This window comes from Leptonychotes weddellii, chromosome 3 (genome assembly GCF_054177405.1).
Source record: "Leptonychotes weddellii isolate Sample4059 chromosome 3, ASM5417740v2, whole genome shotgun sequence".
NCBI classification, from domain to species: Eukaryota; Metazoa; Chordata; class Mammalia; order Carnivora; family Phocidae; genus Leptonychotes; species Leptonychotes weddellii.
In genome coordinates, this window is record NC_138371.1 from 84,429,845 (window position 1) to 84,448,074 (window position 18,230).

Below are 18,230 nucleotides of genomic sequence, written 5' to 3' on the forward strand. Positions count from 1 at the left end.
CTGGAGAGAATATTTGAAATATAAATATGTATTATATGAACTATACATATACTGACTCTCCTACAGCTTAACCCCAACATCCAATAATTGAGGATGTTTCCAAAGTAGAATGATTACAATTGTCTTCTATCTTTTGGTCTCATGTGAACTGCCATCAAATAGCCTGCTGTTAATTATTCATCCAGTTATTTCTGTCTCTGTTAGCACAAAGTGAGAGGAAAATGCTGTTAACCCATTTCTCCTCTAAGAGTCAACACCAAAGGAAGTTCTAAGAGCATTTTTTCCTTAAACTTTATTCTCACACCCAAATGAGTTTATTGACTTTAAAACCAATTTCTAAAGATAGGCCCTCAAATGATGGTGGAATAGATAGCTCTTTCAATTGCCCCTTAAAAAATCTGTTCATCTGTTCATAATGTAAATTACTTTATTTCATATCTCAAAAACTTCTTGGATAACCAGATAAGTTTGCAAGTAGGACATGAGCGTTCCCGAGAATTCTCTTGGTATACTGACATTTATGCATTCTTATAGACAGCTAAGAATATGAGATTTCTTCTCTGCTTAAAAACCTGCAGTGGGGAAAGAAAGGCTGTACCCATATCTCAAAAACAAAGTCTCACCTCCAGGATAGCACAAAAGGCCTAGATTTCCAGTGTCACTGTCACTTCCTTATTCCCTGGGCTCCCCTCACAGCAATTCACATGCCACCACTGAACACAAATGTCTCCATTCCTTTACATATGTCCCCTCTGCCCCCACTGAGAACATTCTTTCCTAATGATCCTACAAACTCTCTTTAAGCATTACCTCCTTTATGAAGATAACCCTCAGACATCATTAAATGATTTTAGCCATATTATATATATAATGATCACATTACTTATGACACTATAGCATAACCGTTAGTTCGATTGCTGTTCCAACTTAAAAAAAAACTATAAAGTAATGAGAGGCACCTTCATCATATCAGTGTCTAGTACACAGTCTAAAACATAGCTGACCCTTAATGAATTACTAAAAAAAAAAAAAAAAGACTGATTTTTCATCCACTTTTTACTCACCAAATCAATATATTTAAAAACAATATAATGACCCAAAAGACAGGAACAACATTCACGTGGCTTATCAAAGTTCTATACAGGTCAAAATTAAAGCCTGCAACTCAAACATACGAAGTCTCCATATACTACTTACACCCAAAATACATTAAGTCTCCATATACTACTTAACATCCCAGGACACATTCCCTTATCTGACCATGTACTTCCTTAATGTCAACTCTGGGCCCAACATGATAAAGATGTAGGACTTTTAAGAACTACTTAATCTTACTGGAGTGGGGGAAGCAACTCATGCATTTAACAACTCAAAGCTAAACTGTGTCCCATCCTTAAAAGAGCTGTGTCCATTTAATGCCAAATAATGAATCTGAAATAAGAAAAAAATTCAGTAAGTGTTCTTCTTAATTGCAAGCACACCAATACCTTTCCCCAATTTTTTATTTAGGTTTTTTTTTTTTTTTTCAGAGGGGGGGGTTCTTCACCATATAAATACATTCTATCTCTATGTCATTTCACTCCATATTTGTTGATATTTCAGTCTCCGGGCCATGTTTTCATGAATGGAAAATATCTATGTCCCAGTCTTTATTAGATTTTGAAGGTGTGTTCTGTATTTCAATGCTTTATCTCCTGAGAAATGATGCTTGAATGCAGGCTGAGTAGTTTTAATTTCATTTGAGAAAAGAGCAAGAAGAAAATGGTCTCACCAAACCAAACTTTTAGACTTACAGGTAAGCATCACTCTTGCCGATATTTCTGAATTATACATGAGAAACACAATTCTCTCCACAATAACTGGTAAACAAAATCATAACTACTCTTCTACATTTTCATTCCCAATTCTATTGGCTTGGCTACTATTGCAGGTAATGCTTCTCATATTGATTGTTACAGCACTATTTTGGCTGCATTTAAAACATCACATGAACACTGAACAAAAGAACTAGGTAAATATGCCATAGGTATTATGCCATTTCTATAAGCACCATGAATTGAGGTTAAATGGGGACTGGGATGTCTAAGTTGCTAACAGAGAACTCTACCTCAATATCCAGCCTATGTAAGAGACTTGGAGGCACTTGGGATAGAATTAGCATTCCTTTAGGGTTGTTTTTTTTTTCCTCCGCATTCTGGAATTTAGATTCTATTTTATTCTATTGCAGGAGAGACCTATGGAAATGGGTCTTGGTTTGGTGCTTTATTTTGGTTTTGGCTTTGGTTTTGATTCATGGGTGGTGGTGGTAGTGTTTTCCTCAGAGTTGTGTTCCTCTAAGATCAGGTTCTTGAAATGCAGAGCAGCGAACTCATAGTGGATGGTGGGATTTTATAGGGAAGAAAAGTCAAGCAATTTGACTCTAGAGATTGAAGAGAGTATCCTAGAGTCTAAGGAAAAATTAACCTGTGGGAAAGTCAATTGTCATTGAGAAAAGAGTTCCCAAAATCAATGCTATTAAAATTCCTTCTCTCTCTACAATCTAACATAAAAAAAAAAGCAATGTTCACAAAAGCTGAAATGCAAAACCTGTCACCAATTTTGGCCTTTTTATTTTTATTTTTATTTTTTAAAGATTTTATTTATTTATTTGACAGAGAGAGACACAGCGAGAGAGGGAACACAAGCAGAGGGAGTGGGAGAGGGAGAAGCAGGCTTCCTGCTGAGCAGGGAGCCCGATGCGGGGCTCGATCCCAGGACCCTGGGATCATGACCTGAGCCGAAGGCAGACGCTTAACGACTGAACCACCCAGGTGCCCCTAATTTTGGCCTTTATTACTGCATTAGCAGAAAAGGTTAGAAACATTTAAATCTGGCCTCTTTAATTGGGCAAACACATTCACTGGTCACTTACAATAGCAATTCAATTGTTCTCTTATGTTTAACTTGAACCAAGAAGAAATTCTCATGTTGTCGGATGTGTCAAGGTATATCTATAAATGTTAACAGTAGGAAATTAGGTGTTTATCAGAATGGAAAGTAATAGCTGAACAATCTTTCCTGTTCAGTTCCACACAAGAGCAAAATAAAGCCTTTGTTAATGACTACCAAGTTCGTAGTAGGCTATACTATGTCTTTAATGAAGTTGCTGACCCCTGGAAACCCTAGTACTATAGACAATAGTAAAAAGGAAGAAAGAGAGTTAGACTAAAACAATTACCAAGGTCTGAAAGAATAATCTAGAGTTCTTTATCTAAATCCTGTTATTCCGAAGTCAGAGAAGTAAGCATAGTCATGTTCTACCCTGGAATAGAAAGTGTGTAAACTGTCACTTTTCAAAAGTGACATTAGATAAGGAAGAAAATTGAATGAAACACTGTAACTTTAATTGTTCAAGCAAACACTAAGGATTCTGTAAAGATCTGTAAAGACTCTATGAGTGAGAGGGTGAATTATCCAAGGTTATGGTTGTAGACGCCTCTGGAATGTTGAGAGGCCATGTCACATAAACTCAAAAAAAAAAAGTACCTGGTATGAAAAGCTTTATAGGGTAAAATGCATGCACTTCCATGCCAAGAAAGCTTGCATCATGCGTTTATAACCAAATTCTACAGTAGAGGATTTATGTACATACTCAAGAAAACTTTCCCACCTTGACTACTTCTGCAGAGGGCACTGCTATGTCCTCTGATGCGGCTGGGACAGGCCACGCATTCTTCCAGAGTAGAAGCATTATTGCTCACTTTTGGCTTTCAATCAATAGACATAAATAAATCTGGCCCAGTTTTTCAGTCCCTATCTGTTATCACTGTCTCAAACTCTGGAACAAGTGGACTCCTGCTGAGGTTGTACCTGCCTATCAGAGAGCCTAATGTGGAGAAAAGTTGTTTCTCCTCCTCCTCTGCCTCCTTTCTCTTTTCCTTTTCACATTACTTGAAACTTGCCAGTAAAACTAGATCCTCAACATTTGAAGGTGATATGTCTTAAATTCCTACATTCACAAATTCATACAAACAACCTTCTTGGGAGAAAACGAAACAAAACAAAAAAAGAATGCTACTAATGCGTGACCAATTGACTCACTGCAGTCTACCAGCCCCTCTCAGCTGGTAGCATTTATTTTTGCTACAGCACTTAGGTATATTTTATCATTTAATTTTCACAATGATCCTTTGAGGCTGACGTTATTATTGTTGCTCTTATTTTTAACTATTCCCAATTATTGCAAGTAGCAAAACTTAGGACTGATCTGCAAATTCTCGACAAAACAAATATTAAATCTGTGAGGGCTGAGGGTCCATAATATCAAGGAGAATATGAGGAGATGGTGTTAGAGTTGATTTCCCTTCCAATCAGCAGCACCATCTGTCCCTGGAACTGGCTGCCTACCTTCCTTGGCCTTCTGTGCGGTGGACGCTGGGGTGCTCTGGGCACAGTATACGTCCCGGGTCTGGATCCCACCTCCACAAACGGGTCCCGTCACATGCCAGTGGGGGTCCTGCTGCTCGAGGAGAAGAGAGACTTGACATTCTTTCCATTCAGAGGTCCTCCAGGAATACCTGGATTTATTTAAAAGAAATTTGATTTATTCAAAAGAAGAAGAACAAGTAAGGAAAATATAAGATTCTAAAGAAAATGTAAGTCATGACATCAAATGTATTTAATAATCTCTTTTTCTAGGGCCAAATCTTCACCTATGGATAAAAAAGTCAATTGGCTTTGGGTACTAAATCTCTTTTATCTCCTAGGGAAAAAAAATCCCAGTAGCCTCTCATGGTAGCAGTATGGGATGAGAGGAGTGAAGAAAGGAAATATGGATAAACAGGGGTTGTGTCTCAGCTCTGAAGCCATAAGAGAGTGAAGAATCAGAGGAAGAAGATGGAAACCAGATGAGCCTATTCCATAGCAGCTGACCTTGTCATGGGGTATCACTTCACAGACTTCTGGATGACTATGTGAAAGTCAGCCTTTTGAAATTAGTAGGGTAGTAGTGTGTGAATGTGCGAAGTTGGGGATACATGGTTTTAAATGGATAGAGATGACCAACTTTTCAACCTCCTTGATATAGGAAAGTATTTCTATTTATTTGACCCCATTGGGATGAAGGCATACACATTAAAAATGAGTTAACAATGAGGCACTACATTTAACTGATGAGTTACTTTTTTATATATGCAGAAATATTGTTATTTAAACTGATTTAGGAATATATCTTCCTGGTTAAGATACATAGTAATAGACACACACACACACACACACACACACAAGGAGAGAAAACACAACAGAGTTTGTACACAGCTTGCTGAAAACAAAACAACCATAACAACACTGCACTCATACCTGGAGAATATTTCAGACAGAATTTCCTTTTGGGGATTATTACAACATTCTTCAAGCCCACAGCATTAATAGAACCCTACAGCATTCACATAAATACCCATAGTGTCATTAACTTCTAGAAAAATAAACAAAACCTAAGAACATTCTCATAACTGCTGTCCCATTTCAGATTTGAGGAAAAATTCCTCAGCTTTGCGATTGCTTAAAAGAAAAAAAAAAAGCAATAAAAATAAGTGTGTGTCACAAAAACCCTGGCCTTTCAGAAACTAGCGTAAAATTGAAATCAAGTCACAGACATCAAAATAAGAAAGCAAATCTCTAAGAAACCTAATAGTGATCAAACTCCTTCACAATGCATGGCATCACTCTAAAAAGCTTGAGAGCTGACAATCATAAGTCTTATGAAAATCCCATGGTAGGAAAAGGATTTTGACAATCCTGTGGGGTTTGTTGTGATACAACTGATCGCCCTCAGCTTCCCTACTTCATTTTCACGTGGTTCTCCAAGGCTGGAAGCTTAGTCAGTAGGCAGGACAAAACTTCGGAGTGTAGGTCCTGCTTAGGCAGGCAATACAGACAATAATCTGTTTCCAATTCCTGGGCGTGAGAGACCAAGAAAAGTTTGGTTCTTCCCAGAGGCAGGCCTTCTCCAGAGGTCAAGTTCTGAAGCCTTTTCTCCTCACCCAAAGTTCTCACCCTGTTCTCCGTGGTCACTCAAGCAAAAGGCTTATCCCTCATGTATCAGAGTCTCAGGGCAGGTGGCTCTGTATTCCAGGGCAAGGTGCAATGGGGTAAGGGTTTGTTGTGGGGGATGGTTACCAAGGGCTTACTTCAGACCCTCTTCCTCCACCGGTTGCCTAGCAGAAGAGCTCCCTGGCCATTAAGGAGGGGGTCAGATACAGCAACTGAGTAGGAAACTCCTATGATATAATTAGCAAATAAGGTAGACAAAAAGGGGAACAGTGTGGTATAGACAACAGGCATGATTTTCAGCTCAATGGACCTATGCTCTGCCACTTACTAGGCACATGTGACCTTGGCCCAGTTCTGTTTCCTCATCTGTAAAATGGGTATAATAAACCCACATGCTGAACACAGCACGTAACAAATGTTCAATAAATGCTAATTCCCTTTCTGCTTATATCCTTCTACATGTACATTTGCTCCTTGCTTCCACAGAAAACACCACACACACACACACACACACACACACAGTAACGTTTTATGTATGAGGATTTCATTGATTTCATCAAGTCCTAATGTTAGAGATCCAGGAATACCATGGCCTAACTTCCAACAACCAAAATTCAGCAAAGAGCATAAAAGAAACACAGAGTTCAGAATTACAGCAAGTCACAGCAATTTGTTTGCTTGTTTGAAAGGACTGGGCCAAGCTGTATAAATAGTTTTTTCAATTAATTTATTGTGACCCTAGAAGAATTAGTAATGGAAGAATTTTAGAAGTCATTAGGGAGAAAAATGAAAAGTTTAATGACTATGGTTTTATATAAAGTAACAAAAACCCTGTCGGTAGCTCATTAACCAACAACACCTGAATTCTATTCACTGGCAAACGGCAAATTCTCTGAAAAAAATATAAGGCATTTATCACTACCTCAATTGTTTACCACCTCAGAGAAAACACCAGCCCAGCAAGCAGCAGAGGGAAAATGCTCACCAGAAAAGGACTTCTATATTCCTTTTTTAACTGCCCGTCTTTCACAGTCTTCCCTCAACCTCTTTATTTGTTTCAAAAGCATTACCTACGTTTAGTCAACAAATCATCCCGCAACCATGAAACCTGAACATCCCGATCTCCCTCAACCTGGCAAAGTGTCTCCAGGGACTGACAGAATGAGGAATCAAAGGAGTCTTCTTGGCTAATGGTACTCACTTTCTCCTTTAGAAGCTGTGACAGCAATGGTCCTCCAGCCCCAGACAAGTTGGCTGCCTGACTGCCTGGGACATTCTCTTCAACAGTGAAGTCCCTGTCAAAGACATTTTCCACCCTCTCTCTCCCAACTCTGCTGCCTTTTAACACACCCTCATTTTGTCCTTTGGTTAAGAAGGAAATATGGGAATTTCAAAGGCCAGAGTCCTACCTCCTGTGGGTACATGGCACTTTGAAATCCATTATGGAAATGCCTCAAGTGGGTTAAGAGAGCCATGGAATGAAAGACACTACTCAGTGCTCATCCTACAAATGTGTAGGATCCATTTGCTTTTTTCAAGTGTTCTGGCTGAACACAATAGCCAAGGGTTAATTTATTTGAGCTCCTAGAGTATCATGACACATCCTTCAAGTAGTAATGACAATAACCAATAGCTTTTGCACACCTACTCCGTGCTAGGTACTGCACTGACAAATTCAGGCATGTAACCTCATTAAATCTTCCCAACAACCCTATGAGGAAAGTATGCTTTCCCCTTTACAGATGGGATAATTGGAATAAAAAAGAAATAATTCTTCCAAGATCATATAAGTAATTGGAAGAGCAAGGTTCAAAGTCAGATTTATCTGACTCTGAAGCACATCTTGTTAATGAAATGACAGATAGATTAAAATAGTGAATGGCAAACCAAAGAAAGTTGATCAAAGGATATAGAAAATAAGTTCAGTTGGCAATAGGTAGCTACCTGCCCAGCCATTACGAGGACAAGTAAATCTTGGACTTGGTCTGAGGAAGTGAATTCTTAAATGAGACAGCCCAGGAATGGGGACAAGAACCCATATATCAGGGCAATCATGTATTGTAACTGTGAAATTCAGTTTTTCTTCATTTACTTTCTAGAATCTGCCTTCCAAATCCTTCTCTCACACCTGGAACTCAGTGCCCAATCTGTTCATATGTTCCCCATAATGTAGGTCTCCTCTTAGGAAATGGTCAATAAATGTATCCACATGATACATATTAAAAGTTAGGCATGCACTGGTCATGATGAGCACCGGGTGATGTATGGAATTGCTGAGTCACTATATTGTGCACCTGAAACTAATATAATACTCTTACCTATACTGGAATAAAATAAACTATAAAAAAAGTTAATATTAAAATGTTATCATTCTAAGAAGGTGCATGCAGTTTAAAGAAGAAACCAAGATTAAATCAAAGAAAAATTTCTAACGGTAGAAATACATATTCCCATTAAGAAATACAGGAGACAAATTCTGGACTAGGAAAAGCAATTCAAGGCCTCCAAATTCAATTGCCGAGATAACCAGCTTGTCTTCCAGACAGTGACGTCTAATTCAAGGAATCCTGTACTCAAACTATTCTTCAAATGGAAGGGGGGAGGGCAGAAGGAGTAAGAAATGGATTCATTGTTGTGAAGCAATGAGTAGAGACATCCTAAATTAGCAAAGCCAAAATTAGAAAAGTGGGCACATTTAGTGACTATTTTTAAAATACCTCCGTCCTACTAATGTGACATAAAGTGATTCTAATAGCAACAGGATTGCAGGCCCATCAGAGTTTTATAGCAACCTCTGCCCTTTAGAATGTACGCTTTATCACTTTCACAAGGCTTGGAATTGCTTACAAAGTGTGGATTTCTTTTCTCCTTCTAAAACTTGGATTTAAAGCAAAGCAACATGGAATAGAATCTTGAGTGATTTAACGATGACAGATTGAAAGAATGATCGCATTCGTTAATGGTCATGTTTTGACTAAGCACATATAGATTTGCAAACACTCTTGTAATTGAAACCCTAGTGTAAGGTATTCAAATTAAATGTCTGTATATTAAAAATCAGTGTATTGCAACATGACTAATTTATGATAATGTCTGTTGTCCTTTTAAAGTTGTAAATGCATTAGGACAGAATTAACTTGTCATTTTTTGCTGAACAGATGACCAAAATAAAGGGAACAGATCACACTTTAGATATTTTATGCTCTGGTAATTTTTTATTGAATAGAGTGGGACTATTGATTATGGAAAGCTACTCTGAAGTGCAAAGCTCTTTGCCCTTCAGCAGATGGCTTCGCTAGCCAAACTCCACATATGTATTATTAATAGACTTCTATCGCTATGCACAGCACTTAGCAGTACGTTAACTTTCTTACACTAACAGGGGAATGAATCTTCCATCCAAGAGGACTTAAAGTGGCACAATGGGGACTCATGAAACAATATGCACCAGTAAAAGACAGACTCAATAAAAAGGCATCAGTCTTCTTCTCTTGAAACAATTTATAGATTCTTTGAAACTATTGTTTCTTGTCTAAAGCAGAGTCTCCTGAGGGCTCCAGGTCATGACTCCTTTACTCCTCAAGTCATGCAGGAAAGCTGCCTAATTAAAAGTTTAAAACAAAAAGAGATGCAACCTTAACGAATCCATTAATTCATTTCAGAAATGTACTGAGTTCCCATCATGTACAGGGTATTAGTGCTGTGGTAGATGATCAACGGGGGAAGATAAAGAAGATACGGTAGGTGATAGGCATGCCGTTCTGTTCTGGAAGGCAAACTTTTACAAATTCAGACTGTGATCTCATCCCTCACCCTTTCTCAAGCTACTCTTATAACCTAATGAAAACAGAAACTTCTTATCTGGAAAACCAGACACACTGTTAGCAGAAGCAAGGCGGCCATTGGGGACCATGTCATATCATGCTTCGTGTGTCCATCCCTGCCTTGGGTAAATGTTCTTATTTAATCTCCTTGACGATGCCAATTTCAGCTGCTCTTTATAAGAAATGACTTTGAATCCTTCACACATGTTATATAATAAGTATAATCATGGAAGAAAGTATCCTGAGCATAGTATTGCTCTGGAACTGCCCTACATATGAGTGGTCATTCATTCATTCATTGATTTCTGAACATTTACAACGAACCAGTCATGTTTATAAGTGCTACTCATTCTAGGAAAAAAGTAAATAAACAAAAAAGCCACATTCCTAGATATGGGATGATTTGTAAGAACATTATCAACTATTAAACACTCTTAAAGAATATGGTGAGCTGTGAATTGTATAAGACTGTGGAATCACAGACCTGTACCTCTGAAACAAATCATACATTATATGTTAAAAAAAAAAAAAAGAAGATAGCAGGAAGGGGAAAATGAAGGGGGGTAAATCGGAGGGGGAGACGAACCATGAGAGACTATGGACTCTGAGAAACAAACTGAGGGTTCTAGAGGGGAGGGCGGTGGGGGGATGGGTCAGCCTGGTGATGGGTATTAAAGAGGGCATGTACCGCATGGAGCACTGGGTGTTATACGTAAACAATGAATCATGGAACACTACATCAAAAACTAATGATGTAATGTATGGTGATTAACATAACATAATTTTAAAAAATTTAAAAAAAATAAAGAATATGGTGATTGTGTTCTGGATGCTCTAGTTTTTAAAGAGTAATATTACAGAGAGTCCCTGACTTATGGTAGCTCAACTTACAAATTTTTGACTTGTGATAGTGTGAAAGTGATACACATTCAGTAGAAACCATACTTCGAATTTTGAATTCTCATCTTTTTTCACCTAGCAATACATGGTCCAATAGTCTCGTGATGCTGGGCAGCGGCAGTAAGCCGCAGCTCCCAGTCAGCCATGAGATCACAAGGGTAAATTATAGATACACCTGCAACCATTCTGTATCCCTACAACCATTCCGGTTTTCACTTTGAGTATAGTAGTCAACAGATTACATGAGATATTCAATATTATTATAAAAGAGACTTTGTGTTAGATGATTTTGCCCAACTATAAGCTGATATGAGCATTCTAAGCACATTTAAGGTAGGCTAGGTGAAGCTACGATGCTTGGTAGGTTAGGTAGAGTAAATGCATTTCGACTTAAAATCTTTTCAATTTCTCAAGAGGGAACTCCATCATAATTCAAAGAAGATCTTTTTACAAGATTCTTAAGATGCATGAACTAAGTGAACACAGACTGAAAGTTTTCTGTTTCCTGAATTCTCCAGCAATTAGCACAGTGACAGGCTGAAGCAGGTGTTGGACCAACAACTCTTTACAACACACCAACCCTGTTCCAGCACTTACACAGTTCCAACGGCCAAAGGAGGCCAATAACCAAGCCAAGTGTTGCCTGCCATCCTTTTCCTTAGCTCTATCCCTGGCTTCAGTATCATCTATAAAGATCCATCAACAAATCCCCAGAGTCTTCTCAAGGAAAAAGAATTTTATCGAAAAAATCTAAAATTGGGTTTAGTGCCTTAAAGAGATGTTAGGGACAAACAGGCTGGCCACAGGGGGTTGTTATAGAAACAAATCAAAGTAGGCTGCAGGAGACCCAGATACAATTCTATGAGTCTGCACAGATAGATCATAATAAGGATAAATTCATACATACCAGAGACAAGGGGGGATGGATTATTAGAGCCCAGCTATTCAGTGCCAGACCCAAGAATTGAAACCATGGGCTTTTCTGTGCAGTTATATCACACAGGATATGTAATTATATCAACCACACAGCTTCTGCCTCCAGATCTTCTTAGGAGTTCTAATCTACATTGGTCACTGTCACCTTTTAATAGTGCTGTCTTATATTCGATTTCAAATTCTAAATGATCATTTAAGAGGCAGAACAGCCATTTTTGCAGGAAAATTGTTGTTTCCTGGTGAAGTGGTGGAAGTTGCTGGTGGGTAATCTGAGGTGTCACTTCCAAGAAAGATGTTGACATTTTCCAATATTCTTGTGTGTTACAGTGTCTTCAGCCAGAATGGACTCTCTAAGTCAACACAAGGGATCTGGAGGCACAGCTGTTCCAGCATCAGGTCATCCCTCAGTTATCTGACATTAAGCATTTAAAATGCTTTCCTTATGCTATCTAGTAAACAGGGCCACCTTACTATTTATCGTCTGAGAAGGCTTTTCACCATCCTCCGAGTTGAGATGTAGGATCTAATACTTCAGATGCTAATCAGGACATAAGAAAAGACACAAGTACCAAGGTAGTTTATAAAACACATATCTTGCAATGTTTTGAGGTAGAGAATAACGTAGTGCCTAAGATCATGATGCCTAATGACAGGAGATAAACACACAAAGAGAAAAGGTGGCAAGTGACGAGCAGATGCATCCTGTCTCTCTCATTTCTATGCCCACCTCATAATATACAATGTGAGTGCTTAGTGTTATGTTGGAAGGCGACATAAATTTACAAGTACACTGTAATGCGGAATGAAGGGGTTTCTTGGAGTCTATACATGTCTTGGTTAAAAACATACCCTTGAAACAAACATAAGGCTGTACTATGCTAACTTCTTTATAGTTCTCTAATTTCCCCCGGTAGCATAACATAGACTAGCTTCTGTCTCCTTTCAAGTTTACTTAAGTCATTTGCCCCAAGGAACTTCCGAAGAGTTCTGGTCTCAGGGAGCACTTCCAGAATGGGCTCCTCTTGGTGACCATTCCTTTCATGGGAACACACCTTAGGGACTGGCCCTCATAGTATTTAGAGCTAAAATGCTGACCAGTGGAGTCCAGCTGGTAAGAAGAGTAGCCCCAAAGCTATGCAACTAAAGAACTTTTTGAGGAATATTAATATGTAGGACCTAGGGTAATTTTCTAGCTCTTCCCTTTTCCTGGAATATTCTTCCCCTAGTTATCTGAAAGGCTACTTTCCTCACTTCTTTCAAGTTCCCCCACCACATTCTGCTTGTTCAAATGAGGCTTCTGTAATGACCCTGTTTAGGTCTGTAACTTGAGCTGACCCCACATCACAGCATCCCAGCAACCCTACTGTAATGTTTTGTTGTTGTTGTTGTTTTTCCCCACAGCTCATGTATACAGTATATAGCTTATTTATTACATTTATTTGGTATACCTTCACTAAAATTTAAGCCCCATGAGGGGGAGAGGATTTTGACTATTTTGTTCTCTGAGGTATCACAAACATTAAACATAGTGCTTGGCACGGTCAATGTATATTTATTGAATGGATGAACACGTCTCTTATAGCACAGATGGTAGAAGGGTAAAAGCCAAACTGCATTCTGAGAGTTTAAAAAAACACTATGAAAAGTCACAGAAATGTACATTTTCCTGCTGGGGAGAAATATGGTGAATTAGAGGGCGCCTGGGTGGCTCAGTTGGTTAAGCGACTGCCTTCGGCTCAGGTCATGATCCTGGAGTCCCAGGATCGAGTCCCGCATCGGGCTCCCTGCTCAGCAGGGGGTCTGCTTCTCCCTCTGACCCTCTTCCCTCTCGTGCTCTCTGTCTCTCATTCTCTCTCTCTCAAATAAATAAATAAAATCTTTAAAAAAAAATATGGTGAATTAGATTGCTTAATGTATAGGAATTGCTCTTGAATTCTGGGAAAAGAGAAATGGGCATTTTTGTTGCCTAATAGATTTTTGCTTCCATTTTCCTTGTTCACAATGAATTTTAATCACCAATGTCACACTAGAAATAAAAGTTAGTACACAGTCTTTATGCTTTCCTATGGTAGAGGCCACAGCTCAGATTTCAGACAAGTAAGAATGCAGCGAATGTTAATCCTGTTGTTATTTATGCATTCTCCTGGAATCAGTCGCTAACACATCATTCTCCCAAGGAAACCCTGGTTGGTATTCAGTGAGTTTTCAAGGACTCCTATTTCCTACAAATTCACTATGTGAGCCTGTTTTTAAAAATGTCAAATTCAATAACATTTCCAAACAGCAGAACTAGAGGGCCAGGTTCATTGCCAACAAAATTTGTCAGACCTATTTTCAGATGTTAAGGTTCAATCAAATGAAGATCAATAAAGAAATTCATCTTGGGCACATTTTGAATTATTAACCTTCCATATTATTTTGTTAGAAAACATGATACATATAAACACACAACTATGCACATATACACCCTTATCTGGGTATGTGTCTTTACTATGACTATCATGAAAGTAATGGAAAGAATATTGACTTTGAAGCCAAACAGACTTCAATTCAAATCTGAACACTACCAATTTGCATTACTTTTACCACAAAAGTGCCCCATTTTGATGATAAACTTATTGTTCTTCTAAATAATCTTTGTTAAATCTCTGACATAGTTATTGGCTAACAGTAGGTACTCAATAAAAGTAATAATCCATTATTTAACATATGTAGATGCAATTCAACCTTCTTCTGATCATCAGAGAGGAACTTCTCTGACTCCCAAGAGAATTGTAATAATTTTTAACAAAGAAAAGAGAAGGAAAAAATGGAGTGATGTCTATAAATCAACACCTGGAAGAGGTCACGAGCCATTCCATGAAAGGAATGAAGAAAAACGGGATCAATGTCAAGTTCATCATTAAACCCAGATTCTATTTCTGGAAGCCTAATATTGAGAACCCTTCTAAAGTATGCCTCCATAGAGAAAAAGATTTCACATTACCCAGAAGAAATAATTTCCTACCCCCATTAAATTACTATAGTATGCCTTCCAAGGAAAGGAGGGATTCTCCTTCTGGAGGAAATGAACACACCTGCAGACAGCAACAACAAGGGCTGCCATCTTTGTAGTGCCTCCTATGTGCTGAGCACTGAGACTGACATTTTACATACCTAGTCTGTATGTAGTCAATCCTCAACACAGGCAGCATAATTAGACACATTTTATTGAAGAGGGAAATGCTTTAGAGAGGTTGTATAGCTCACCCAAAAACACACAATTAATAAATGATGGTGATGTAATTTGAATCCATGGCTCTCCAAACTCAAAAGGAACAAAAATCTCAGGCTTTATGTCATTTCCAATCTCATTCTTTCCCTCAATATCAGTGCTTTTAAAGAATGGACACATCCTCAACACCACTAGGGAGAATTCTGTGAGATAAAGCTAATCTGTAAAGGATCATAAACTACACCTACCTCCTCTGCTTTTGAGGTATGAAGTGATATGAATCTAAGGGGTTATCTTGATAAAAAATGAACGATCATTAGTTGAATCTACAATGATTTCAATGGTGAAGTTGAAGAAGTGAGTGGCTAAGACTCTGACAACAAGAAATTACCTCTTTATTCTTCCACCCCTACCCCACCCCATATACACATTATTTCAGGTGTAAGGAATAGCTAAGCCAATCAACAATGCCTGTTGAATGTGATTAATCATTTGATTCATTTCTACAAGAAGCTATTTTTTTGCCTCATTTTACTTTTCACTGGGGAAGTAATTCTCAAATCTTACAAATTATAAGAAACTATAGAAAAGGTCTATCTAAAATAGCTACATATTTAACGGATAGAGTTCAGGGCAGCTGTCCAGCAGAAATTACCACAAATTTATTCCCAAAATACTTCTGAATAGCTAGCTAGCCCCAAATGACTTCTGTCATTATCAGACCAGGACTACCATAAGCCAACAATCCAGAGAAAAATACACTGGAGGCCTTCACTATACATACATACATACTATGCTATACATACAGCCAGGCAAAATATAACCAATAGAAAAATATTAAAATATAGCTACTAATCTAGGTCAAGCCTTTTCCCAACATCCTCTGGCTCTTTAGGGACTCTATTAGAAACAATGCCATTGGGTGGCAGGAACCTTTAGAGACAGAACTGCATTCGAATCAAGGTGTTGCCACCCACTACGTATGTAACCTCAAAAACTATTTAATCTAAGCATCAATGGCCTCATTTGCAAAATGAAGATGCTATGAATAGCTTCTTAGGTTGTCATAAAATTTAGGTGTGACATGTCAGGTAACAATAACTAATGGTTATTGAGCATTTATCATGTGCCAAGAGCTGGATGAAGTGAGTACTGCTAGTAGATGAGTAAACTAAGAAACTAGACTTAAGTTACTTGCAGAAATTCGCAAATTCAGAAAGTCACAGAAATAGGATTATAGCCCAGGTAATCAACACAGCCCATGCTTTTAACCCACTGTGCTATACTGCTTAGTGTAGATCTCGAAACTGAGGAAAGACTCAACAGTTATGAGTCACAGCTACTGTTATTATTGTTAACATCCCTACCCCACATAAAACGAGGTTATATAGAACACTGAATACTCATGCCAAAGAATATGCCATACCTGGGGCATGGCTGCAAGAGTTCTTCAACAATGCAGGCCTCTTTCTCGAGAAGTTCAGGGCATTCTTTTCCACCCCCAATAGCAATGTGCTTCACATTCCGGCTCCGGCTCCTAAATCCAGGTGAGAGACTTCCTGAACGACACGTCTTGGAGCAGGGGCTCCAGGAGGACCACTCAGTGGTTTCACAGTCTTTTGGCATGATGCAGGACTGGATAGTCAAAGGGAAGGAGTCTTGCATGCAAAGGCTGAAGGGACAAAAGCAAAAAAAAGTAGGGCATAGATTAAACGGATGCAACCAACATTATGAAGTGCCTGTTATGGAAAAGAAAACAAAACTGAAATTTGATATGAGCTTTCAAATAGGATTTTTAAAAAATGTTAGAAGCATCATGATAAAATAATGAAGAATATCATTTTAAGATTGTATGCTCTATTTTATCTGAAACTGTAAAGTTATTTCACTCTAGCAAGATGCATAGGTAAAATGAGCCAACCGTGAACTTTGTCTGAAGCATTATCAAAAATAACTGAGGCTGAGGGAGGAGGAGCAAGATGGCGGAAGAGTAGGAGACCTAAATTTCGTCTGGTCCCAGGAATTCAGCTAGATAGGGATCAAACCATTCTGAACACCTACGAACTCAGCAGGAGATCAAAGAAAAGAATAGCAGCAACTCTCTGAACAGAAAAGCGACCACTTTCTGGAAGGTAGGACACGCGGAGAGGTGAATCCAAGGTGATATTTGGGAAGATAGATGGCGGGGGAGGGGGCCTCTGTCAGCCGCTACTGGCAAGTGACAGAGCAGCAGAGCACAAAATCGGAACTTTTGGGAGTTGGCTCCACTACACTGAGGAACGTCGCTCCAGTGGCTAAGTGGGGGGTGGAACCTTCGCTGGGAGAGTGTGGTCTCAGGACCCTGAGTGCGGCAGAGCTCCCAGGTATGGGGCGAGGAAGCCCGCTGCAGAGACGGAGCCGAGGAGTGGGCTCTCAGCTGGGGTTGCCATAAACCGTGATCCACGGCAGTCGGGCCACTGCTCTTCCAGCAGGGACCCAACAAATGGCAGATCTGGGGAGACTCCCCTTCCTCTCCTGGGAGGACCGGCGAGGAAGTGCACCACAGGGATCTGCTGGGTTTGGACACTCCCATGGGGCTGGGTGCCAGAGATAGAAATGCTCGGTCACAGGCCAGGTAAGCACGGAGTGCAGCTGGAGACCAGGGAGATAGAAGTGATTGACTGCTTTTCTCTAGGGGTGCACTGAGGAGTGGGGCCCCGAGTTCTCAGCTCCTCAGGGGCAGGGATTGGGAAGCCGCCATTTTCACTCTTGTCCTCCAAAGCTGGATTGAAAGCTTGCAGGGAACAAAAGCTCCCCAGAGCAAACCCCAGCAGATTACTTAGCCCAGACTGGCAAGAGCAGGGCAATTTCGCCTCCGGCAAAGACATTTGGGAACCAGGGCAACAGGCACCCCCCCCTGCCGCCAGAAGATCAGCAAGAACAGCCAGCCAAGACCAAGTTTACCTATCAATGAGAAGGGCAAAACTCCAACACTAGGGGAATACTGCACATAGAATTCATGGCTTTTTCCCCCCTGATTCTTTAGTCTTTCAAAGGTTTTTTTTTGAATTTTTTTTCTTTTTCTTTTTTTGAATTTTTTTCCCTTTTTCAACCAACATCTTACCAATCCCTTTTTTAAAAAACATTTTTTTTTCATTTTTAGAGTCATATTCTATCCCTTCATTGTACTTAACATTATTTTTTGTGTATATATCTAAGTTGTTCTCTCTTTAAAATTTTGGGATACACTTTCTTCTAAAAGACCAAAATATACCCTAAATCTTTAGTGTATGGTTTTGTTCTACTCTCCTGCCTGATCACACTCTCTCCCTTTCTTTTTTTTTTTT

The 18,230-nt window shown here is 39.2% G+C and overlaps 1 protein-coding gene across 1 annotated transcript in view; it reads right to left on the minus strand.

Annotated features, from left to right (window-relative positions):
* THSD7B (thrombospondin type 1 domain containing 7B) overlaps nucleotides 1-18,230 on the minus strand; it is a 658,530-nt gene that overhangs the window by 473,609 nt on the left and 166,691 nt on the right. Inside the window, exons 3-4 of the mRNA XM_081814537.1 lie at nucleotides 16,331-16,576; nucleotides 4,387-4,556 (exon numbers count right to left, since the gene is read on the minus strand). Coding sequence (XP_081670663.1) covers nucleotides 4,387-4,556; nucleotides 16,331-16,576 — 416 coding nt within the window. The remainder of the gene's footprint in view (nucleotides 1-4,386; nucleotides 4,557-16,330; nucleotides 16,577-18,230) is intronic.